The sequence below is a fragment of the Manacus vitellinus genome, unplaced genomic scaffold (genome assembly GCF_001715985.3).
Source record: "Manacus vitellinus isolate BGI_N305 unplaced genomic scaffold, ASM171598v3 scaffold_60_pilon, whole genome shotgun sequence".
In the NCBI taxonomy this organism is placed as follows: domain Eukaryota; kingdom Metazoa; phylum Chordata; class Aves; order Passeriformes; family Pipridae; genus Manacus; species Manacus vitellinus.
Window position 1 is genome coordinate 3,107,740 of NW_021940687.1, and position 23,468 is coordinate 3,131,207.

General features: G+C 53.3%; 2 protein-coding genes across 2 annotated transcripts in view; one reads left to right on the forward strand and one right to left on the reverse strand.

Annotated features, from left to right (window-relative positions):
- The first annotated feature begins 3,722 nt into the window (after nt 1-3,722).
- LOC103763438 (aquaporin-12) lies at nt 3,723-6,706 on the forward strand. Its single transcript, XM_008930211.4, has 3 exons — nt 3,723-4,397; nt 4,841-4,957; nt 5,863-6,706. Exons 1-3 carry the CDS (start codon nt 3,791-3,793, stop codon nt 6,042-6,044), a joined length of 906 nt encoding a protein of 301 aa, XP_008928459.3. The 5' UTR covers nt 3,723-3,790; the 3' UTR covers nt 6,045-6,706.
- Nucleotides 6,707-8,366: 1,660 nt separating this feature from the next.
- Nucleotides 8,367-23,468, reverse strand: part of LOC108641398 (galactose-3-O-sulfotransferase 2-like) — a 19,826-nt gene continuing 4,724 nt past the window's right edge. The window contains exons 2-4 of the mRNA XM_029963674.1: nt 11,484-11,594; nt 9,892-10,804; nt 8,367-9,224 (exon numbers count right to left, since the gene is read on the reverse strand). Of these exons, the coding sequence (XP_029819534.1) occupies nt 8,367-9,224; nt 9,892-10,804; nt 11,484-11,594 (1,882 nt within the window). The remainder of the gene's footprint in view (nt 9,225-9,891; nt 10,805-11,483; nt 11,595-23,468) is intronic.

The following is a 23,468-nucleotide window of genomic DNA, read 5'->3' on the forward strand; positions in this document are numbered from 1 at the left end:
TCACTATTTGGAATTCAGCCTAAGGAAAGACTTTTTTTTCCTCAAAGAAAAAAGGGGAGGGAGGGAAAATACCAACAACTGAGAACAATGAATTTCTGATTGTAACTTCTCTACCTACAAGGGAGCAGGGTGGGGCAATACAGCTCCTCATGCTGTTGTTCCCATATCCCAGTGGTGATGCTGCTTTTTCCGACTGGTGTCTGCAAGAGGAATATCCTGCAGCACATCATAACTTAGATTCACAGATTTGTTAAGGTTGGAAAGGCCTTTAAGATCATCAAGTCCAACAGCCAACCTTGATTTCAAATCCCAGTTACCCATTGACCCGAGTATTGAAACAGCCTGTAAGGACTCATGAGTTTTTTTTTTTTTTTCCCATAGTTATTTTTTAATGGGATTTTCCCACTGGGAAGTTACTGGTTGCTCATTCTCTTTAGGACATAACAGGCCACCAGACTTCTGCTTTGGAGATGTGTTGAGTCAGTGGAGAGAAGGATGGGCCTGGAAGAGCAGACAGTCTGTTCCAAGGCCTGGATATGTCTCCGTTCATGGATGTCTCAATGCATGCACTCCAGGTTCTGGTGTTTCCTGAAGGGCTGGTGAATAATGAACCCAGCTTGGAGTAACTGTGGATCAATGGCAGAGATATTGATGTGACTCAGGGAATCTCCACAGGATGCTCTGGAAGGGGAACATCTGCCCACACTGGGTAAGGGGTGACCTTCCTCAGCACAGATGTCTCCCTGGAATTCCTCGAGGTTTCTAGAGCCAGAGATGACACATCTTTGTTATTTTGTCCTCCAGTGAATGCTTATTCTAAGGACTCTGGCCTTTTTCACGAAGCACAATTAACTCCTGGCTCTCCTGGAGCCCTTTCCCCTGCCTCTCTCTGGGAGGAAACCTGCTGTGGTTCCTGCTGCCTCATCACAGCAGCTGAGAGCAGGTGGCTGCTCTTGGAGGGCTCTTATCCACCCCCTGCCCACCAAAACTCCCCTAAAATAACCTTATAACTGTGGGGTTTTTGTAGCTGTTACCTCTTGGTGGGGAGAGCCAGGGTGGCTCTGTTCAGTTCCTGTGTTTTTGGAGTGTTTATTCTTCTTAATTGTGGAAGTGCCAACTTGGTTCCCTGTCCCATGGCTAAAATCCCCTATTTAAATATCTGCATTTTAAGCTGTTTTTGTTCTTGACAGCCTTGGAAGCAAGTTGGGTTTAGAAAAGACACTGATGTTCCACTCACAGAGAAGTTTATTTTGGTGGGAGTATCTGAATTTTTACAGTCTTGTTTCTAGAAGAGCAGCCCTGCCAAGCTGTGTGGATTTTGCTGTCAGCACTAACACGAGCGAGGGAACAAGCCCCTGGCGTTATTTAATCCCACAGTTATCCTTGGAATCAGCAGCTTCCAGCTCCCCTCTCCAGCCTGGGTTAAGTGTCCCACAATTGCAGGATGTGCTGTGGGCATAATTGCAGATAGTGGATGGCAAATAGTTTTTAAACACCTCAGAACATTTATTTCCTAAGGCCCAACTCTTAAAACACTTGAAAAGAATGGAAAAATCAGCTCCTGGGGGAAGGAAAAGATGTTGGAATTTTTTTCCTGGTTTTACTGTGGGTATCACAATCTCTTTCCCATGAGCTGGCAGTTCTCTTCCAGGGTCTTGATTTGGGCTGGTGTTGCTGGGTCCTTGTAGAGTTTTGTTTCTAAAGAGAAAACTCTGCAGGTTTTTCTGCTTCTGAGAAACAGAAGTTACAGGAGATGGAAAGAAATGAGCTGGATTGTGATGTTACAACTTTTTGTTATTGGTTCTGCAGGGCTGAGCAGCTTTGGCCAGCACTTTTAGCGCTGTCAGAGGTCAATTTTCATGACAAAATTATTATTTTATGAGTCTCTTAAAGCGTGTTTTATCATCTGTTATTCGAGCAAAGCCATTTGTTCATTTGAGGTGGAAGATGCACACTTGGCCTGTCACCTGGAGGGAGAACTGGGTTAAAAATGGTCACACTGGGATAAGTTTGAGGCTGGCTGACCAAAAGCAGGGCAGTTTTTGGGGGGAGGAGGGGAGACCTTGGGTGATGGGCTTTTGGCAGCGTGGTCCTTCTCCTTGCTCAGACTTTCCATGGTTTCCAAAGCAAGTGCTGTGACCAGTGATCCGAGGGGACCTTCCCTAAACCACTGCGGGGTGGGCACTTGGGGATGGAAACGAGGGGGAGGGAAGATGAGGAGAGGGAGAATGTTGCAGGGGGAGATGCTGAGCTGAGACTTTCACCAACATCCCCAAAATGCCCTCCCAAAAGGTCCTGTTTCTTTTTCAGTGTGCCAAGGGCTATCTGAGGAGAGGCCAAGCGGCTCCAATGCCTTCGGAGCGTCCGCTCCTGGTTTTCATGGCTTGGTCTGTGTCACTGTAGCCAGTTTGAACTGTATGAGGTGCCTCATCCCTGGCTCAAGTGTGCTTCAAACCTGTGTTTCCTGGCAATTCCTTTTATAAATAACATGGGGGTTGGGAATAAAATGGCATTAATGGAAACTGTTGGCTCTTTGTGTGTGACAGGGAGCTGAGAGGAGTTTGGGACACCCACCATCACCCCTGCCCTGGGGATGAAGGAGATGCTGTTCTGCCTGTAGGGGTGGAAAACGTGGGGTCAGGGTGTTCTTATTGCTACTGCAGAGCAGGGAAGTGACCCAGGAGACACATGAATTGTTTGTCATAGAATCATAGAATGGTTTGGGTTGGGAGAGGCCTTAACTCTCATCTCATTCCACCCCCCTGCCAAGGGCAGGGGCACCTTCCCCTAGCCCAGGTTGCTCCAAGCCCCCTCCAGCGTGACCCTCCAGGAATGGGGCAGCCACAGCTTCTCTGGGCAACCTGTGCCAGGGCCTCACCACCCTCACAGGGAAGAATTGTTTGGGTTTAGCCCAAATGAGATCAGATGTTTCAATGGGTTTACAAAGTCAGGTAATGATGATGCCATGGGAGGGTTTTGGTGGAGCTGGGAAAGATCCCATCCCCAATATTCATGTTAGCAGCAGGAGCAGCTGAAATGTTGCTGTCACAAAAATGCCACCTGCAGACCAATGGCACGTGTAATTAGTACCACCTTCACCAAACCAGGGTATTAAGACAAGGGTGGGGGGCAGTGAGCAAGCCAGGTTTCCAAATTGGCTGAAGATGGACCTTGCTGTGGCTGAGTGACTATTCTCTGGAAAAAATGGGAACCATTGGATAGGTTGCTGGGTCCCCTCATGTCTCAAGCTTTGGGAATGGGGTGGTAGGTTGTGTTTTATCATAGAAACCCAGAATGGTTTGGGTTGGAAGGGACCTTAAAGCTCATCTCATTCAACCCCCTGCCACAGGCAGGGACACCTCCCACTAGCCCAGGATGCTCCAAGGCCCATCCAACCTGGCCTTGGAAACTTCCAGGGATGGGGCAGCCACAGGGATTGGAGCCAAGCAGAAAACAAATGAAGATTTTTGCTCCTTTTGGGAGACCTGGCAGCTCTGGGGAGCTGCTGGGGGCTCTCAGGTGGGAATGCCGTGCTTGGGGTCCCAGCGGGAATAAAACCGGCACCTCCTTCCTGGGACAAACACCATGTTGGCTGCTCCAGCTGCTGTGATTCCATCAGCTCCTGGAGGCAGCTGGCATTGCCCTGCAGGGGCCACACATGTGGCATTTCCCAGGCCTGTCAGGCTGTGCCACGTTTGCTTACACGGAGCTTTATAAAGAGGAGCCGCGGGAGCTTCCTCTGCTCCTTCCCAGGGTTTGGTCCGGACTCTCCCCCGGCACAGCCCTCACTATGGACACCCTCAATGTCTCCATTGCTTTTTTTTTCCTGGTTGTTGGGATGTGCCAGGTGCTCAGGTGGCTTTCCAAGAGGCTCCTGTCTCCCAGAGCGTATGGCTGCCTTGCCAGAGAACTTGCTGGCTCGTTACAGTTGTGCACGAGCTGCCTGGAGCTGAGGATGCTGATGGAGATCGGCCCATGGGGGGGTGGCTTTGGCCTGGACATGGTCTTGACTCTGCTCTTCCTTCTCTTCGCTGTTCATGGCGCCTCTTTTGATGGAGCATCTGCCAACCCAACTGTCTCTGTCCAGGAGTTCCTACTGCTCGAGTCCAGTCTCGCAGCCACAGCTGCCAAGCTGCTGGCCCAGGGTGTGGGCACAGGGACAGGCTGGGCTGTCACCAAGCTCTTCTGGTCCTGGGAGCTGACACAGTTCCACTTCATCCAGAGCCTGATCTCATCGGAGTGCAGCTCCTCCATCCACACCTCCCTGCCCCACGCTGCCCTCGTGGAAGGCACCTGCTCTTTCCTGTTCCACCTCGTCCTCCTCAAGTCACGTCAGAGTCACCCCATCTGCCGGGTCCCCGCGCTGGCAGCGACCATCACCTTCCTGACCTACACAGGTGAGCAGCACTCCTGAGTCATTTGGGAAAACACCTAACTTGTGGGGGAGGGACAGCCCCTCTTTCATCTTCTAGGACTGGAGAGGTAATGATTAACGAGGTAACAACTGCCAAGATGTTTGTTTTCTACTTGTTTTGGGGAACAATCACTTTGGGATGAAGACGGCAGTTTAGGATATTTGAGAAGCCCAGGACTGGGATCACTTCCCTTCAATGTCCCCTAATGCAACCCCTTGGCCCCAAACTGAGCTTTTCTGCTTCCTGCAAAGCTCAGGATGACGAGGGTGGGATTTTCCCCACCCGAGGGATGCAGGTGCTGGAGCTGGGCAGCAGCAGAGGTGCTCTGGGCAGGCAGGAGGGGTCACGGTCTGTGGGCCCAGCTCTTTGTCAGTGTCCCAAAGGATGCAGGTGAGACCCTTGGCCATGTTTCTCTTCCCACACAGCCGGATCATTCACAGGGGCCTTCTTCAACCCTGCCCTGGCCACAGCCACCACCTTCCACTGCACAGGGAACAGCTTCTGGGACTACATCCAGGTTTACTGGCTGGGGCCCCTCGCAGGTGAGATCTTCCCAGGGGCAGGGGCTGGGATGGGGGGCAGTGGGCAAGGCAGGAATGCTGGGTGTAACACAAATCATTCCTGCAAGGGGCTGAACTTGGGTCTTGGCAGTGGCAAGTGTTATTTTTCCTCCAGCTTCCTTGTCTCTGGAGTCATCTCTTGGCTATCCAGGTTTTTAATCTAATTTCTGCACAGGACGTGGGCAAAACTCTCCCTGAGGCTTGAGTTTGGGGGAGATAAAGCGAAGGTGTTTTAGAGCAATGACAGGCTGAGCTGTGGTTTGGGGTTGTCCACAGCTTCAGGATGATCACAGGGAGCTGGATATGGGCTGCCTTGAATGCAGAAATTGGGGACAACTCCCTGACAGGAGGGTGAAGAAGGGTGGGGGTTGGTCTCTTCTCCCAGGTAACAAGGGTCAGGACAAGAGGAAACGGCCTCAAGTTGTGCCAGAGGAGGTTTAGGTTGGGTATCAGGGAAAATTTCTTCCTGAAAGTGTGGTCAGGCACTGGCACAGCTGCCCAGGGCAGTGGTGGAGTCACCATCTCTTGAGGGATTTAAAAGCCACATGTGGATGGGGCACTTGGGGATATGGGTTAGTGGGGGGGGAATAGTTGGATTCAGTGGTTTTGGAGGGCTTTGCCAACCTGAATGGTTCTGTGGCAAAAGACTACTGGGGTGGTTTGCAGCCCTTTTGGGTCAAAACAAGCTTATTACATCAAGGAAACACTGGCTAAATTCTTCTTAAAGCCATACAGAGGAGGTCTGTCAGCTCTCAGTGAGGGCTTCAGTGGTGCTGAGCTGCCTTTTGCTCATGGTGAAGGTCGTGGGTTTGGAAATCGCGGCTGAGCCGTGGGGAGGGTGGAGGTGCTCAGTGCAGGACACGGAAGGGTCTGTGCTCTCATTCCAGGGATGTTTGCTGCCCTCCTGCTGTACCAGGGCAACATCCCACGGCTCTTCCAGAAAAACCTCCTCTACAGCCAGAAGAGCAAATACAAGATACCCAAGGTGAAGGTGACAGTGCACGAGGAGGGTGATGAACCGAAGAGGAAGAGGAAGGGGGGGAAGAGCAACTCTGAGCCTCGTGCCTGAGCCGTGGGGCAGAGGGGGTCTTGGCAGCCCCTCTCCTGGGATAGGGTTTCCAGGCATGGAAGATTTTGCTGCTCATCCTGCGTGTTCAGTCCCTACCACCAGGTGAGACTGTTTTAAAGCATCGCAAAGGAATCCTTGCAGGATGTCTGAGTCCCTGAGCTCCTTTGGGAATAGCTTTGAAAGACTCCCTGGAGAGCCCTAAATGTTCCAAGCCTTCATTGTTAGCTCGGTGAGAAAAAAACTAACACTTTTGCATAAATTGCTAATTGTCTTGTATTGCCAGGAAGCTCCCAGAAAGACTATTACATGGGCAGGCTTGAGCAACCCTGGGTTATTGCATTGTACAACGCCTGAAATAACCTCACTGGGTCTCTTGCAGCCATAAAACCAAAGTATAAACCAGTAACTGCCTTGGAAACTTAGGATGGGGAGGAAGCAGGCTTTGATCTTTCGAGTTATTAATGAACATTGGTCAAAAAGTGGTGGGGTTTGAGTCAGACTTGAACTGAGGATGTTGAGTTGCACAGGCTGAACCTGGCAGGTCTTGGAGAGGAATTAAAAATGCTCCAAGGCGAGTTCACTGGCCACAGGAGACCCTGCTCCTCTGGGGGTGTGCTCGGCCAGGGTTTTGGTGCTGTAAAACATCAAGAAATGGTGCACAAAGGGTCTGTGGTGAGAAAAAATAAAAGAGACCCAGGCAGCCAGTGTGGTTGAGCAAGTGCATCCCTGGGCTCCGTTTCTTGTCTATGCAAAATATTCCTAAAGATAAAATTGTGGTTTGTGGAATAATAATAATAATAATAATAATAAAAAATGTTGTGGTTGGCATTTGAGTCAGTGATGTTGTTCCTGTGAGCTCTGCTGAGGGATATCAGCCCATCTGATCCCTGAAAATGGGAAACACCTGCTGGGCGAACGGGGATGCCCCCAGGCTGTGCTGGCCCTACAGCCCTCCATGGATGCTGCATCCCAGGGCTCTCTCCCCAGGGAAGAGCACAGGGGGGACACGATGCTCCGGCTCTGCCAGTGTCCCTGCCCTGGGTCAGCTTGGCAGGAGCTCGAGCAGGGACAGTCTCCTCCTATTTCCTGAGGATCTAGACCTCTGCAAGGCATGAGCCCACACCACATCCCAACAGGAGAAATGAGGGAAGGAACCAACACAGCGATGTGTGGATGTGCCCCAGAGATTAAACTTTATGGAATGAACAACACCCCAAAAACCGTGCAGCAAACACCCCCAAAATGGTGTCCCCACATCGTGCCCGGCCCAATGCTTGGCACTGCCCTGGAAAAGGCACTGGGAGCACAGTCTGGCTTTTATCCTGGTCAAACAGAGCAGGAAACAGGACACCTTTGGGGGTAAACCTAAACCTTTGAGGCTCGACGTGGCTGCCCCAGGGAGAGCCCAGGATGCTCAGATCCCCCCGCACAATTTTTCCTGAACCTCTTTTGGTTTGGCAATCAGCTGAAAACCCAGAGGTGGGGCCTCCATTTATCCCAGCTGATTTGCTGGCTCTGCTTTTGATTTGTGGATAAGTGCAGGGTGCAAAAAGTAAGGCTGACTCGCCCACCACAACCCGTTCCTGTGGTCCCTTTCCCCAGGCAGGGCGTAGGATGTTCCTATGGCTGCTCCAGGCGGTGGATTGAGATGTCTGGCTGCAGAGATGCTCACGAGGCCTCCCCCAGCCCCATGGGTATGGAACTTGCAGGCTGACACCCTGGTGCCAGATCATCAGCTCCAGGGATCTGTTTCTTGGGCTGCTGGGGAGAGTGTCTACCAGGCAGATTGTCTACTGGGGTAAATTGATGTAATTAAGGGGAATTTAAGGAGTGGCAGTGGATATTGTTATTTTTAATTAAGAGGCTGCTTTTCCAGCACGGTAGCGTTAAGGTGGAGCGGAGGAGAGCTGCAGCTGGACAGACAGACAGACTCATTCCCAAGCTGTAAATCAAACTCCACGGCTCTGATTTACAGCTTGGCCCTGCACTGTTGCAGTCTCTGGCGTGGGGACTGGGGCTGCCTTCCTGGATCTGCTCTCTGCTGCCGAGGCTTCAGCTGCTGACTGGGGGGGGAGGGTTCCCTCTGGAAAAGTCATCTCGAGCCCCTGGGACCCCCCATTGCAGCCCATCCTGCTCCACAGCAGTGTGTAGCACCCAGAGCTTGTGCACAGCCTTGCACAGACAGAGGTGACAAGGGGCTGCCAGCAGCCCCCAGCCCACCCCCTCTCCAGGGCAGGAGCAGCCCCCAAGCCAGGATCTGGAGTGCCCTCGGCTGGCCCTTCAGCGAGGCGCTGGAGAAGATGCCTGGAGGGGCAGGGAGGCTCAGTGTTGGGTGCCCTCCAGCCGGTGCTGTGGGGCACTGCCTTGCCCAGAGGGAGTGGGCTGGGGGGTCTCGGGGGGCTCTGGGGGGAACTGCTTCTTGTAGAGAGCGCTGCTGTACTGCAGCTCCGGGGTCACCAGGCGCCGGCACATGTGCTCCGTCTCCTTATCCAAGCCCTGCTTGAGGTTATAGCCCAGGATCCTGGCACCCCCGTGCTGCAGTGGCTTCAGGGAAGAGTCCTTGATGTCCTTCGGGGCCACGCTGCCCGTGCCCTGCAGGCAGGTCCTTGCCAGCTCCGCCTGCCGCTCCCGGAGCGCCTTCACTTCCCGCTCCATGCGCTCCCGGCCGATGTCCCGGTCGATCCTTTCCCAGAAGGTCCTGTTGAAGTGAGTGTAGATTTCCCAGTCCAGCCTGTTCCACTCCTTTATCTTCTCCACGATGCTGCCCGAGAGGGAGGACTTGGTACTGCTGTCCCTGGTGTTGAGTGGGAAGGAGACGACGCTGTCCAGGTCCCAGCACAGCATCTCCTTCAGGAGCACCATGGACTCGTCGAAGTACTCGGAGATGAGGATGAAGTCGAAGGACGCCTCGATGGCCTTTACCATGAGTTGCACCCGCTCAGCAGACACCTCTGCATTGGGGTTGAAGCCAAAATCGAAGGTCATGAGGTTCTTGGCGTAGTTGCTGTCGCCCCTGGCGGGGTCGTAGTAGAGGTGTGGCTGGCTCAGGAACTCCTCCAGGCTGCGCACGCGGGAGAAGGCCGACGCGCCCTTGTAGTACGTGAAGGAGGACTCCATGAGCTGCACGGGGTTCCTCAGGATGGAGAAGTAGGTGGCAGAGCTGGGCACCACTTTCCGCACCTGTGGAGGAGAAAAAGGAGAGTTTAAAGGTGGGGTGGGGACAAGGGGCCTGCTTACCCACAGTCCTGGCAAGCAGACGTGCTCACTGGGGTGGGAGATAGTGGGTGCTGGGGAGGGTTTCAAGGTGCAGCTCATCCAAGGAGCTGTGGAGAGCCCCAGAAGAGGCACATGAGGGGAGCAGTGACCAAACCTCCCCACCATGTGCTGCCACACCTGTGTGGGCTTTCTGGGATGGAGATACATCCTGTCTCCTTGCCTTTCCCAAGACCTGTGTATCATCAAGTGGCATCCAGAGGGGTGGATGCTGGGCATGGCTGACTTGAACTGAGGCACTTTAGATGTTCTCCTCTGGTGGTTCCCTGATGGCCTGTCCAGAGAACAGGATGTCTCCAAGGGCCCACCAGACAAGAAGGAGATGATAGCTGCTGACAGCTACAGGTGCTGTCTCCCATCTTGTCACGGGTCAAAGCAGAGTGATTCATCAAACCTGCTCCCAGAAGCTCTCAGGAGATGCCAACAACGTGAAAGGTACCCGTGGGCAATCCTGGCTGCCTGTGACTCATCCCTGAAGAGTCTGCATGCTTTACAGGTGCCCCGCCTTGCGCCCCATGAGCCCCTGTCTCCCTCCCCTGCTTGCCCTTCCCAGGGGTCGTGGCTTTGCCTGTACCTCCGGCTGCAGGAATCGCATGTGGTGGCAGAGGATGTTGAACCGCCGGGGGCTCCTGGGGGAGAAGCCCTGCACGAACCTCGCCATGAAGTGTCGGGGGTAGAAGAGCTGGAAGCCCCCGCCGAGGGGGAAGGCGAAGGTGAGGTTGTGGGTCTCGCCGAAGCGGAAGAGGACGTTCATGACGGTGCTGCTGGCACTCTTGTGCACCTTGAGGAAAACAATGTCAGTCTGGGGCTCACACGCCTTCCCTTGAGGGGCGACTCCTCTGGCCTGCCGACCCCCTCCATTTGTCCCCTCCTCGACCATAGAGGCTGCTGTCCAGTTTGGGAAAAATCCTGTCTCTGGGCGTGTTTCGTAAGAGTCCTCTGCCTGCAGGGGCTGAGCTGAGTTTGGGACGGGATCTGTCAGTGAACTGCTCCTCTGATGGCTGGGGGAAGCCACAGCTTGAGGCTGAGACTGGTTCTGTACCTCCACCTGTGTCATTCTGGCTGGTGACGTTTGCCCGTTCTCCTTAGTGCTCAGTCTGTTTGCAAAGACAATGAAATTCCTGGTGACAGCTTCTGCCAAAACTGTGGTGATCCTGCCAGGAAGGCTTGGAGAAGGACTTTCCCTGGCTGCTTTTCTCAGGACAGGGAGCTGGGGTTTCAGCCTCGTGGGCAATAGATGAGCTTCCACCTTCTTACTGCTCTCCACAGGCTGCCGTGTCTCATGCTCCTCTGGGCTGCCTGGGCTGCTTTCCAGTGAGGTCTCCCAGCTGACATGCAGGTCCTCAGTCGAAGTGGGGTCTGGCACAGCTTTCCTTTGCCACTGCAGGGAATTGTCCTCCCAGAGCAGGTCAGGTGTCTGGAGGCCAGAGTTGAGCCCCTGGCCCGTGCTCTGCTGCAGGTCACGCTCCACCTCACACTGGCAGTTCCTGTAATGGGGAGGACACGATGCTCAGCTGCATCAGAGCGGAAGGAATGTGCAGAGGGCAACTCCTCTGCAGCCCAGTGAGCCCCCCCGAGCCCTCCCACAGACACCACCAAGTGTGTTTGCCCATCTTTCTTGGGGTAGGTGGCACTGCTGGTAGGTGTAGGGCTTCACCCCTGCCCTGGGGAGTCAGGATGAGTGCAAGAAGTTGGGCTTGATGAGCTCAGAGATGTTTTCCAACCTTTAAGGATTCTATGATTCTATGAAGAAGAGAAGGACAGGTCAGCAGCCTGTGTCAATGCCTTTGTCTCGCGGGAGCACGATGGAAGGGGCAAAGCAAGAGGAGGCAAAGTCAGAGAAGAGCAAGTTGCCTAGAGAAGCTGGAGGAACAATTGCAGATAACCCCAGACTGGGACAACTGGGCTCAAGATCTGTAGGGGGTTATGGTGAGCCAGGACAAAGCCCAGAGCAACCTGGCCTGACCCCAGAGTGGGCTCAGCTCTGACCAGGGCATAGGGGTGGGATGTGGGAGCCTCAGAGAGTCCTCTCCCACTTGGATTTTCCTCCCTGTCTAAGGAAGACCCTGTTGGGTGGTTTTCAGAAGAGTGGTTTCGAGCCCACCTCAGTGGTCAGCAAAAGGCTGGAGGATAAGGTGCAGTTCTGTAATCCTGCTTTGGACCTACCTGGAAGGCTGCAGCTTCTCCACGACTTGCAGGGTGACCAGGAGGAGGATGAGGAGGCTGAAGGAGATCCAGAGCCGACCTGGCTGGACCCTGTAGACTGCACTCAGCTTCCTGCAAGGAAACCGATATTTCAGACCATTCATGGGGAAATGTGTGAGGCAAAGGTGCCTTGAGGCTTGTTTTATTTCTTTATCTTTCTTTCAGGTGCGGGCGGAAATGATGCGGAGGCAGTGATAGCCGAGGGACCTCCGAGGCTGTGCCAAGCGCTGGAGCCCAGTGGAAATTTCTAGATGGGCCACAGATAGTCCTCTGAAAAGTAAACAGTGGTAACTGCCAACTCCCTTGGCTGCTCAGGGACACCTTCCTGGAGCAGCCTGGGTTCCCACCTTGGCACCAGGAGCAGGCGCTCCCTGCGTATTCCCTGCCCTGCCTGGTCTAGAAGTATCAGGACTCCATCTCTATCAACCTGGACAATAAAATCTTTGTTTGCCCTGCTCTCCCTGCTCTCAGTGCCTGCTGTTAGAGGCTCCAGCAGTGGCTGAAGATGTGATGCCACCATGGGGGCCCCAGCGATGCCCCTCCAGTGTGTGGCCTGGATTTTTGTCTGGTTTTAGCTGAGTCTGCAAGGGCAGTGTGATTTCTACAGGTCATCAGTGCAGCGCTGTGGGGGATTGGGTTGTTTGTGGTGACATCCAGGCCACAGAAAACACTGCCACGGGGCTTCTACTGCTTGTAGGACTTGCTGCAACATCCTGGTGGAGTTCAGCTGTAGTCCTAATCTTTAGTGGAGCAACTGGGGGACTAAGTTTCCTGGAAAAAAAAATAGTTTACATTTCATTTCTTTGTGGAAACAATAGTCAAGCCCTGGCAGAGGCGAAGTCACCATCCCTGGAGGGATTTAACAGACGTGTAGTTATCGCATTCGGCAACATGGTTTAGTGTGGCCTTGGCAGTGCTGGGGGAGCAATTGGACTCAATGATCTTAGAGGGCTTTTCCAACCTGAATGATTCTGTGATTCTGCTGGTTTCTACCCAGGAAGCCAATTGTTGTCTAACAGGAGATGATTTGTGCTGAAGATCTGGTTAAATCCTCTGGGGTGGGCTCTGCTGGGGGGGTTCCAGCCTGCCAGCCCCACATGCCTGCTCTCCCCTCTCTGAGGCAGGAAGGGTCACAGGCTGCTTTACTGAGCATGAAATGGAGGAATCTAAATAGAAAGAGTTAATGAAAGCAGGAATTTGGTCAGAGTGTGCTTAGAAGCCGCGTTCTGACAGCTGATCTGTGTTGGTTGGTGTTGCTCGCTTCCTGCAGTGGTCAGATTTGAACCAAGAGAGTGGGACTGGGACTGCACAGACCTGCTTGTCCTGGAGCTTCTTCATCTTCATGATGCTTTACCTCCTACTCCAGGCAGTCCTGTGACACGTGGGAGCAGTACTTGCCTGGTGAGCCAGCAGTGACACAAATGTGGGCTGTCCGAAGTGGTCACGTGCGTCAGACAGGTCAGAAATTTGGGGTTGTTACTGAGAAATTGGATTTGTTCCAGAAAAAAACATCAACTGTTATGACTAAGCAGTAGTCTGATAGCGACAGTGCTGCTTCCAGTGGTTTGGACACTCATGGATATGATTCTGCCCTGCTCCCAATAACATCCTTTACCAAGCTGAAGCGTTGAGCTCCCCCCAGGAGGTTTGTAGTTTCTAAAGTACTTGGGATTGGGAAGACTGGGAGGTCTTAGGTCATGGCAGTGCTACTGGGGATTCAAAAGGCATGTAATTACTACACGTCAGCAGCACAGCATCCCCAAACCTGATGGCAAACTGGTGGTACCCATGACCTTTTCCACTTGAGGAGCAGGTTGCCAAGCCTGGATGAGACAGGTGTTTGGCAAATGTGCCCCTGGCTCATTGCCTGGCTGTGCCAGCAGCATGAGGAGAGCCTCGTGCTGTCAGAGATGAATGGGCACGACAAGCAAAGGAGCAGAAAAATGCCAAATGCTTTAACAGCACATAAAATGCCAAGGGATGTTAAAGGGAGAGGGGGAAGCAGAGACTCGAGGCTGCCCCAGAGCTGGTGTGAGGAAAGGCTTGTTGAAGTAACTCTGTGTGAAAGGTCAGAGACCAAAGAGGGAGAAGGCAGTGAGGGAGGAGCTGCTCCAGGATGATTCTGCCTGACAGATCTGGTTGGCAACTCAGTCCAACTCTCCAAACACTCAAGGTAAGCCTACCACAAGCACCAAGAAAGGAATGAAGAGGTGAATAACTGTGATATTTAGTGATACATTTATACTCTCTCTTGGGGGGAATCTGCATGAGCACCCAGTAACAAAAGCAGAATGATGCAAATCATCTCCTCAAGTATTTGGTGCAGATATAATTCTTGACTTGCCTCCACAAAGGTCCTAAACTCTCGACCTGTAGAGAACCTGGGGGAAAGATCCAGGTCCTTTTGCTCTTTTGAGATGGTCATTGTGTTGGTTGAACACCCAGTTGAGAACACATAACACGTGGCTGGCTGCTTGGGTCTGGTCAGGACAGCAGAAAAACAGAGCCCTTCCTCCCTTTCTCCAGGCTGGCTCTGGGGGGACATGCAGGCATCAAGGAGGGTGTGCTGAGCAAGTGGCAGCACTGAAGTTTGTGCTGAAGATACCAAGAAGTTGCAATGAAGGCAGCAAAACTGGGGTTAAATGGCACATGTGGCATGAACAGCTGTTGTCTTGGAGGCTGGAGCAGCTGGATGAGTTGTAGCTGGCTTCTGTGGGTAACCCCTGTACAGCCTTCTCTCCATTTAACACACCAGGATGGGATCAGGGTCATGAGTGCCTTGGGGCAGAGTTAAATACTTGAGACCAAAGCACCAGAAGATGTCCAAGGTGCACTCGGAGCTGCTGGGAGCCGGCACTGCCCTGCAGGGTGGGTTGGGCTGTGAGAGCCCAGCTCCTGCAGAGACTCTGAAGATGCCTCCCTCTGCAGGCAGGCTGTAGCTGAAGAACCCCCTCAGATCAGAGCCTGTGTGCTGTCACCTCCAAAAGTGACAAACCAGGGTGCAGACATGTATGCAGCACCCTAGGGATGCCTTTGGCTGTGAGGGGTCACAGTGGCAGTCACAGCAGCTGAATCCTCCTGTGCTGGCTCAAGGGATTCAATCCAAACCCAGTGTGCTGGTGGTTTATTTGCAAGGGATGATGTCCCCAGGAGTGTCTCAGTGCCGTGTCCCAGCAGGGCAGGGGGTGCCTGGGGTGCTGCTCGGCAGCAGGTGCTGCTGGCTCACAGCAGTACAGTGGATTTCCCTGCCATTATTTTCCCTCTGCTTGAAGCAGTGGAGGATGTGCTTCTGCCTGACCTGTGCCCTGTCCCAGTCCAACACAGAAATCCCTGCAGGGGATGGGTCCATGGTCAGGTGGATGCCAAGCCCTGCAGGGTCCTGCTGTGGGAGGTGCTGGGGCAGAGTTCGCCAGGCAGATAAGTGGCAGAAAAAGACTTTATTGTTTTGCTGTGCCCAGGTGTGCTCCAGGAAGCAGCAATTTTGCATGGGGAATTAATGTACACCATCTGTACACCAGCCACAGCCTACTTCCTCTGACCAGTAATTCCAGACTTTTTTTTTTTACTATAAATAAGAAAATGGGCAAAATGATCAGCGGGACACTCAGGAGAAGATAGAGCAGCACAACGAGGGCACAACAGCACTGCCTGCCTGTGTCAGTGCCCACCCTACCCTTGACACAGCTGGGCTGGGAACGACCCTGAGCCCCCTTGCACCTCAGCCCTAAAATGCTCTCCCCCAGCCAAACGACTTTGCTGTGAAGTCAACCCTTGCCCTTCCCTGATCCTTGTCCATCCTCTCCAAACCGGAGGCTGTGGAAGAGGCACCTCACCCTACTTGCACTCACTGGGCTGGCCATGTGAAAGACTTGCACAGAGCCAGGTTTCTGCTCCACATCTACTCTGCTGGTGATCCCCTTGCCTGGGATGCAGCAGGAGGGACCAGCATCCTGCCTTTACACCTGGAGGTGGTCAAGGCCAGGCTGGATGAGCAACCTGATGTAGTGAAAGGGGTTCCTGCCCGTGGCAGGGGGGATCTAATGAGATGATCTTTAAGGTCCCTTCCAACCCAAACCATTCTGTGATTTTATGAGCATATGATCCTACTTGCTCTCTCTTTGCCATACTCCTTCTTTTGTGGTAACAGCCTTACAAAAGGTGCTGTTTTCCTGCTGCCCTTGGAACTTCACCAGAAGAGAGAAGCCCCACCACCCCAGAGTGCACCACACAGACACAGAGCAGAAATGCTCCTCTGCCTATTCCCATCACCACTTAAATCTCCAACTGTTTTGCAACACAGGGGGACCCACAAGGACATCACCTCTGGGTAGGCTGGAAAGAGAATTTTACTTAGGGAAACAGTATTTTACTTAAATAAATACATAAAAAAATCCACTTACGTGATCAAATACCTCTTGAATTTCAGCATGGTGAGCTGGAGCCTTGGCTGAGGAGCAGGTGGTTATCATCAGCCTGGGAGAATGCAAAGCAAACACCCAGAGCCCGGCTTGTGTGCCTGCAGCCAGAGGCCCCTCCCCGGCGGGGCAGCTGGGATGGTGATCCCACAGCAGAGACCTTCCCACTGGTGCCCTGCACTCCAGCACTGCCCCAGGGATTGACCAGGCTCTGCTCTGGTGAGTGCCAACTTTAGCCCTGCAAGGCACTGCCACCTCATGCAGAGGGGGGGCAGGCTGAGCAGGGCATGATGGTGGGGCCACACCACCCACGTGTGTGTCCCTGTGTCACTCCTTGATTTCACCCATGGCTGTTGGGCTTTACCCCCCGCTCTTCTCTTTGTGCTTGTCCCTTCTTTTCCCTTCTCGTGTTCTACTTTTTCTTCTTAACAGAGATAGTCACGAGTGTTTTGCTCTTTATTTTGTTGGTACAGTCTTCAGGTCTGTGCAGGATGAATCACATGACATGGAGTCCTCTCCAGTGCAGCCTGGCTCCATCCACGCTGGGCTGGGGTTATGGCAATCCCCAGCTCCCTCCTGTGCTTCCCCTTGCTGCTCCAGGCACCACTGAACACCCTGATGTCTTGTATGTCCCATCTTCAGACTGGCCTCCCATATTCCTCTAAGCCAGCCAAGTCCCCAAGCCCTGTGCTGCACCAGGATGATCAGCAACAGGACAGCCCTGCTAGAAAGCCAACTGGCTTCCAGCACCAGCGAAAAAGTGGTCACTGAGTCTGCTTCTTGCTGGCTGGTGGACAAATTGAGACAACTCAAAGGAGGACTGGGAGCTGCTCTCCACAATGGAAGTCCACAGCCGGTCCTTTGGCCAGGGTCTCCTCTCTCTGCAGTAGCTTCTCTTCCACATCCTTCCCTTTCAAACTCATCCCAGCATCCTGCACAGCATCATCCATGGCTTTGCATGACCAGGGACCCAGGTAGCAGGACTGTGTGTTTCTCCTGTTTGGGCACAGACACCTGGGGAGGTGGAGATGGGTGGCTGTGACATGGGCCACCAGGGCCAGTGGCTCAGGCTGTGCAACATCCCCTCTGCAGGACCAGTCACCCCATGTGCCTCCTGGCCCCAGAGGAGAGGACCTTGGCCACATGTGCTTTCCCTTGACAGGGCTCAGGAAGTACATGCTGGGCAGATAAGTCACTTCCAGCCCAGACTTTGGCTTTCTGGAGGGGCAAAAGGGCCCAGCTCCCTCCCTGCCCTCTGGCTGGCAGGGAGGCAGCTGTTTCTCTTACCCTGGCACAGGCAGGTGCTGCCTCTCCCTGTCCACCTCATCGAAACCACAAGTTTGCTGTGGGGCTCTCACATTCTCCACCCATCCTGTGCTCTGGCTCTCTGCCCAGGCTGGCAGCTTATTTGGGAGTCTGGGGCTCCTGAGAGCCACACATGAGCTCGTCTGCAGGGATCAAACCCCCCTCTGATGCAGGGACTGAGAGTTGGTGCTTTTCCCACTCCTTCCCTCTGCACAACCATGCTCCATGCAATCCAAGCTGGATAAGGCTGCTTGGGGCATGGTGATGGGGGGGTAGGTCACCAAGGGTCTGTGAGCATTCCCCGGGCAGGACCTTGGGGAACATTCTGTGGTTGCAGGGCAATAGAATGTTTGGGATCATCCAGAGGCTCGTCAGTGTGAGGGTGCCCAGACAGGCTTGATCTTGCTCATCTTTGATTGTTTCCTCTTGCTCAGTGGCTGCTGCTCAGCTCACTTGTTTCCCTAGGGACAAGCCTATTTTTCCATGGTGACCTCATGGAGGTTCAGTTTCCACATGTAATCCCAGTCAGGATTTCGTGTATCCTTGTTTGCAGCCTCTTTCTCAGGCATGACGTGGTGCGTCTGTGGAAGAGAAACTCAAAAGGCAAAGCTGTCTGCTCCTGCAGGGATGCAGTGATGGGAAGCACAGCACGACCTCCCCTCTGCCTGTGTGCTTCCTGTGCCAGAGGACGCATCTGAGGGACCTCAGGAGCTCTCAGGATCCTTCTGCTACCCTGCACCTGTATCCCAGAGAGGCTGGGTTGGAGTGCAACCTGGATGGGATGGGGCTCCACCTGTGGCCAGTTGTCTGAGGGCCTCAGTGGGGATGTCATTCCTCTGAGATCACACCCGGTGGTCTTGTCTCTCCTGCAGAGACTGGATAGGGGTCAGGATACAGGCAGGTAACTGCACCTTTTGTAGCTGTGTCCCTTGAGGAGCAAAAGGTGCCCCTGTAGGAGGGATTGGGCACCTCCTCTGGTGGCTGCACGTTCACTGCTGATCTCAGCAGAAGGCAGAAGAGAAGCCCCAAAGACTCCAGTCCATTCCTGTCCCCTGTCCCTGCTTCAGATGATGAGCAAGGAGATCTCAGCCAGCCTCGAGATGCCCAGTCCCTTGCCACTCTGATGTAATGGCTTTCCAGCTTGGCCTGTCCATGGCCTAGAGGAGCTGCTAGAGGGTTTTCCTCTGGATTGTTGGACAAGCTGCACCTGGAAAGCAGTCATCTCTCATCCATTTGCAAGCCTGTACCAGGGGTTGAGATGAAGTGGGACATGTGGGAAAGTGACACATGGGGAGGAGGGAAAGGAGACCTGTGAGCTGGATTTCTAACCCTGACCAGTTGCCAGAGCAATGGGTGGTGTAAGGGAAAGCACTGGGGTTTGCAGGGGCTTGAGCCTTGCTGGAACATCCACCAGCCACCTTCCTGCCTTTATCCACACCTTATTCCTTTTCCTGCTGGGTTGGGATCACTCCAGCATAAAACCAACCCAGCAGAAAGTTGTGTGTGGGTTTTTGTTTGGTCTTGCTGGAGGCAGATTCTGTTTGCCATCACCAGCACTCCCTGCTGAGCCCCGAGGTGCGAGCAGCTGCCTTCAGGCAGGCAGCACAACACATCTCCCTGGAGAGGTGAGAGCCAGCCAGGACCTTCCAGGCAGGAGCAGCAGAGCTCTGTTCTCCTGTGAGAGCTTGGATGCCAGGACAGTGCTGTGGAAGTGAGGTGCAGGAGGAAGGCCACTGCTGCTCCCTGGGACAATTCCTTGGCTAATGAGCACACCAGTGTCCTTGTGTGTGTTGGCAAGAGGGAGGCAGCTGCAGCCTGAAAGGTACAGGCATTCAGGGAGGTGTCTTTGTAGGGAGCAGAGTCTGGGGTCCTGGGGAAGATGAGGAAACTGCTGCAGGGCTTTGCCAACAGAGGCTGGGGGCAACCCCATGGGATTTCCTGGGGCTGGCGTGGCCCGCAGAGGTTTCCTTAGCAGAGATGGAGTTCCTGCTGGAAATGACTTCTTGCTTTTGAAGCCAAAGTAGGACATCTGCAAAGACAACAAAACCTCTAAAAGAAGCAGCCAATGTTGCTTAAGTTCTGGGCAAAGCCATTAGCTGGAGGGGGAAAACCAATGTGCTACCAAAAAAGCCATATCCAGGGTTGAAATTATCCTGTGAAGGGCCAGGAGTAAAAATGCTACTGATCTCATGTTAGAGGGGACTGGAAGACCTCTTGGCAGTGCCATGATAGTAGGGTAGACCTCCAAGGAATCCTGGTTGGTGCAAGGGGATGAGGAGCCCTCCCATAGGGCAGGACCAGGGTGGCACTGGCTGCATCTGCAGTGGGAGTCCAGATGCCTGAGGCCAGAGCATCCTGACTGGAGACTTGTCCCTTTGCAGGTAGCTAGAGTTTGAGCACCTGGAAGGGGATTGTCACCACTGGGATGAGTCAGGGAAGGCATGTCTGATGTGGGGCTGGGTCCCATTCCTCCCTGGGTATGACTGCAAGGTCCCTATTCACATCACATCAGCATGTTTTCCCCTGTATTTAATTCTATTTATTTATTTAACTGTGCTTTTCTTAAGCAAGCATTTCTCTTTGTCATTGTCTACCATCATGGTCACTTTGGCCATGTCATTTGTACCCCAGCAGCCTGGAGCTTGCTGGATCTCAAAGGGGGATGGAAAGACAAGAGGTTTGTTGTCTCCCCAGCAGCAGGTCAGCCCCAAATGCAGTGATGGACTGGGGAAACCAGGGTCTGGGACATACCAATTTCCTAGGTCTGTAGACATTCCCACAAAACTCCCAATGGAGAGAAACGAGAGGGACAAGCTGTGCCCTCTCTGCCAGCAAACCCTTTGTGCAGCTTTTCTGTTTGCTTTCCAGACCCATTTCCACACAGACCTGTTCATGGAGCGACCCATGATAATTTCTAGATGACTCTCCCAGGGTATCCAGCCTGCTGTGTTATCAGCAATGTGCAAGTTTGCTTTCCAAGTTGTTCTGAAATCTATCACACCATGGGCCTCCCCTTCCGCCGCCATTGCCACCATCCATTACCGCCCACCTAAATTGATATTTAGTTAATTTTACACTTTGCAGAGCAAGCTGGGCATGCTCATTTGACCAGCTTTCAACAGCTCTCCTGGGACATGGAAGTCAGCCTGCTCTGTGGTGCTGTGCCCATCGATACCAGCTCTCTCTGGAAGGATGCTCAGGGAGCAAACGCATCCACCTGGGAAGTCAGTAGGAAGGGGTGGTGAGAGCCGAGTGCAGGACCAGTGCTGTGGCTGCTGTGCTGTGTGGGATCCCACTGTCACGGGGACCTTGTCCCAGAGGGGACAAGGCAGAGCCTGTGCCAACACCAGGCAGAGCTACTCTTGAGTGGGAAGGCTGAAGAGCAGGTGGATGAGCTCAGGGTTAGGTGAGAAGGACGCCGTTGCTCCTCTGTATGAGTTTTGGCTGGCGTTGGGACTTTGCCCCTATTTGTACTTCTATTTGTTCTTTAATCTTGGTCACCTTATCAGAATCCTTTGAACAACCAAACACATCCCTGCTTACCTGAGGAACAGGCTTTGCTGTTTCTTTTTGATTGGTTTTGTTTGCTTGCCAAAGACTTCCAAGAGATTAGGGTGATGCCTCACAAACCTGGGCTTTGTCTTGGAGCCTCTGAAGGCTGCAGCACTTGCAGGACTTGGGCACTGAAAGAACTCTATATTTTAGGGCAACTTTGACATTAGACCAGATCCCTCAGAGCCTTGTGGGATCCAGGGTCTTCTGAACCGTCCTGAGACTATCCTTGTTGTTTTCTCCAAACAAAACACCTGGTTACATGTTACTGGGAGGACTTGCTGGTCTGTCTGCAGAAGAAACAAAAGTGGGCATCCCAAGCACAAGATGCCATGGGCCCTCCTCAGCAGAGATGGGAAGACCCCCCCCTTGTCATTAAATTTTGTCCAGTTCTGAGCTCCTCAGTACAAAAAAGACATGAAGCTCCTGGGGTGGGTCCAGAGGAGGGTGACAAAGATGATGAAGGAACTGGAGCATCTCTTACAAGGAAAGGCTGAGGGAGCTGGGCTTGTTCAGCGTTGAGAAGAGACACTGAGAGGGGACCTCATCCATGTCTGTCAGTGTCTGTAGGGAAGGGTCAGAGGTTGCACCAGGCTGTGCTCGAGGCTGCCCGGCCGTGGGACAAGAGGCCATGGACAGAAACTGATGTCCAGGGAGTTCAACCTGGACATGAGGAAGAACTTCTTCCCTGTGCAGTGACCGATCACTGGAACAGATTGTCCAAAAAGGGTGTGGAGTCTCCTTCACTGGAGATATTCCGTAACCGTCTGGACACAACTGTGTGCCATGTGCTCTGGGATGACCCTCCTGGAGCAGGGAAGTGGGACCAGATGAGCCCCTGTGGTCCCTTCCAGCCTGACCCAGTCTGTGCTTCTGTGGGTGAATTTCATGAGGTTTAGTTTGCTCCCATTGACTCCTGTCCTGTCACAGGGTACTGCTGAGAAGAGCCTGGCTTCCTGCCTTCATTCCCTCCCATCAGATGTTTATACACATCTATGAAGTCCTCCTGAGACTATTTTTCCCCAGGATAAACAACTGAAAAGCTCTCACAGCTGCTACTTGTACGAAGGATGCTCCAGACCTTCATCACCTTTGTGGCCTTGCATTGAACTGGCTTCAGTCAGTTGAACTCTCTTGTGCTGGTGAGCCCTGAGCTGGACCCAGCAGCAGCAGTGTGACCTCACCAGTACTGAGCAGAGTGGGCAAGGAGGCTGCTGGAGCTCAGGAAGCTGTGTTTGACCTGGGAATGGCCAAAGATGTTTTTGATTCTCCAGGGTCAGTGGGAGCCCTGTGCTGCTGCATCTGAGCTGGAGGAGTGTGTAAGTGCTGGGTCCAGCCCTGGCTCTGCCTCAGGCAGTGCCTGGTGCCCACAACAAAATAGTGGAAGTGGTTTTCAGATGAAGCCTGGACAGAAAGGCCGTATTGATCGAGGGAAACTGGGTGGAGCAGGTGTTTACTGAGCAAACGCCTTTTGAAACATATCAGCAGGCAAACAGGGTGGGGATCTCATGGTCTGGTGCTGCCTCCTATTTATGGATTGCATGACAGGGTGCCCAGATAATTGTGATGCCTCACCTGGCGGAAAACCCCAACAAAATAGAGTGAAATCTAGGAGAGGTTTTATGTTTTCTAGGAAAGCTACAGCATCAACCTGTGTCTACTGAACAGATACAGTTACCCCTGTCACTATAGGACAGACATTGAGGGGCTGAATAATGTCCAGAGAAGGGAATGGAGCTGGGGAAGGGTCTGGAGAGGGAGGGACCGGAACAGCTCTGGGCTTCTTCACAGGAGACCCTCGCAGGCAGGTGCCCTTTCACTGGTGGCTGTGCCAGCCCGGAGAGCCTCCCCAGGGATCCCAGCCCTCCACGGCACAGGGGTGTGCAGGGCCAGGAGAGGAGAGGAGGATCTGCCCCAAGCCTCCATCTTGGCTTCTTTCCTCAGCCTGGCCCTCAGAAGAGCACACACCGGCCCCTTTGGGATCTACTCAAGGAGTCTCAGGGAACTTTCCCTTTCCCCTTTCCTTTTTCCCTTTCTCTTTCATCTTCCCCTTCTGGGCTGCATCCCCATGGGGATGAGCAAAGCAGCACAGAAGCAACCAGGAATGGCCCCTCGCCTGTTACAGACCGGTTAAAGGCTATAACGTGGTTCTTTTAGATGATTACTTCGAAGGCGAGATTAAGGCACAAAACTCCAAATGTTAGGTCTCAAACAGACCATTAGCTTTATTTGTAACAATAAGTAATGGTAAAAGCGAGGGGGAGGTTGGGGAGAGGAAGAGGGAGAGATAAGGAAAAGGAAAGGCTACAAAAGGAAATTGGAAAAAGGTTACCACCACCAGCGAGGGAACGGGGTGTAGTCAGCTTCAGGCAGTCAGGGAAGAACCACCAGAGAGAAGCAGGTGGTGAGCAGCCTGGATCCAAGATGAGCAGAAGACACAGACACAGGCAGGTGGGACCCGAGCAGGAGGGAAGCAGGCAAGACAGAGGCAAGCAGGATGGAGTGAGGAGTGGGGCCAGCAGCCAGCACAGGACCCTGGGCAACACCAACAGGACTGTACCAGACAACAGCACTGGGCACTGCCTTAAATACCCCCCCGTGGGCACTCACCGGCCAGCTTGACTCCGGGAAGATCTTTCCACAGTGTTGATTGGTCAAACAGCTGGTATCCAGG

Excerpts from the sequence above, each read along its gene's own strand:
- LOC103763438 (XM_008930211.4), top strand. The coding sequence starts at position 3,791 with ATGGACACCCTCAATGTCTCCATTGCTTTTTTTTTCCTGGTTGTTGGG. Across the intron at positions 4,398-4,840 it reads CACCTTCCTGACCTACACAG|CCGGATCATTCACAGGGGCC; the intron begins GTGAGCAGCACT and ends CTTCCCACACAG. Across the intron at positions 4,958-5,862 it reads CTGGCTGGGGCCCCTCGCAG|GGATGTTTGCTGCCCTCCTG; the intron begins GTGAGATCTTCC and ends CTCTCATTCCAG.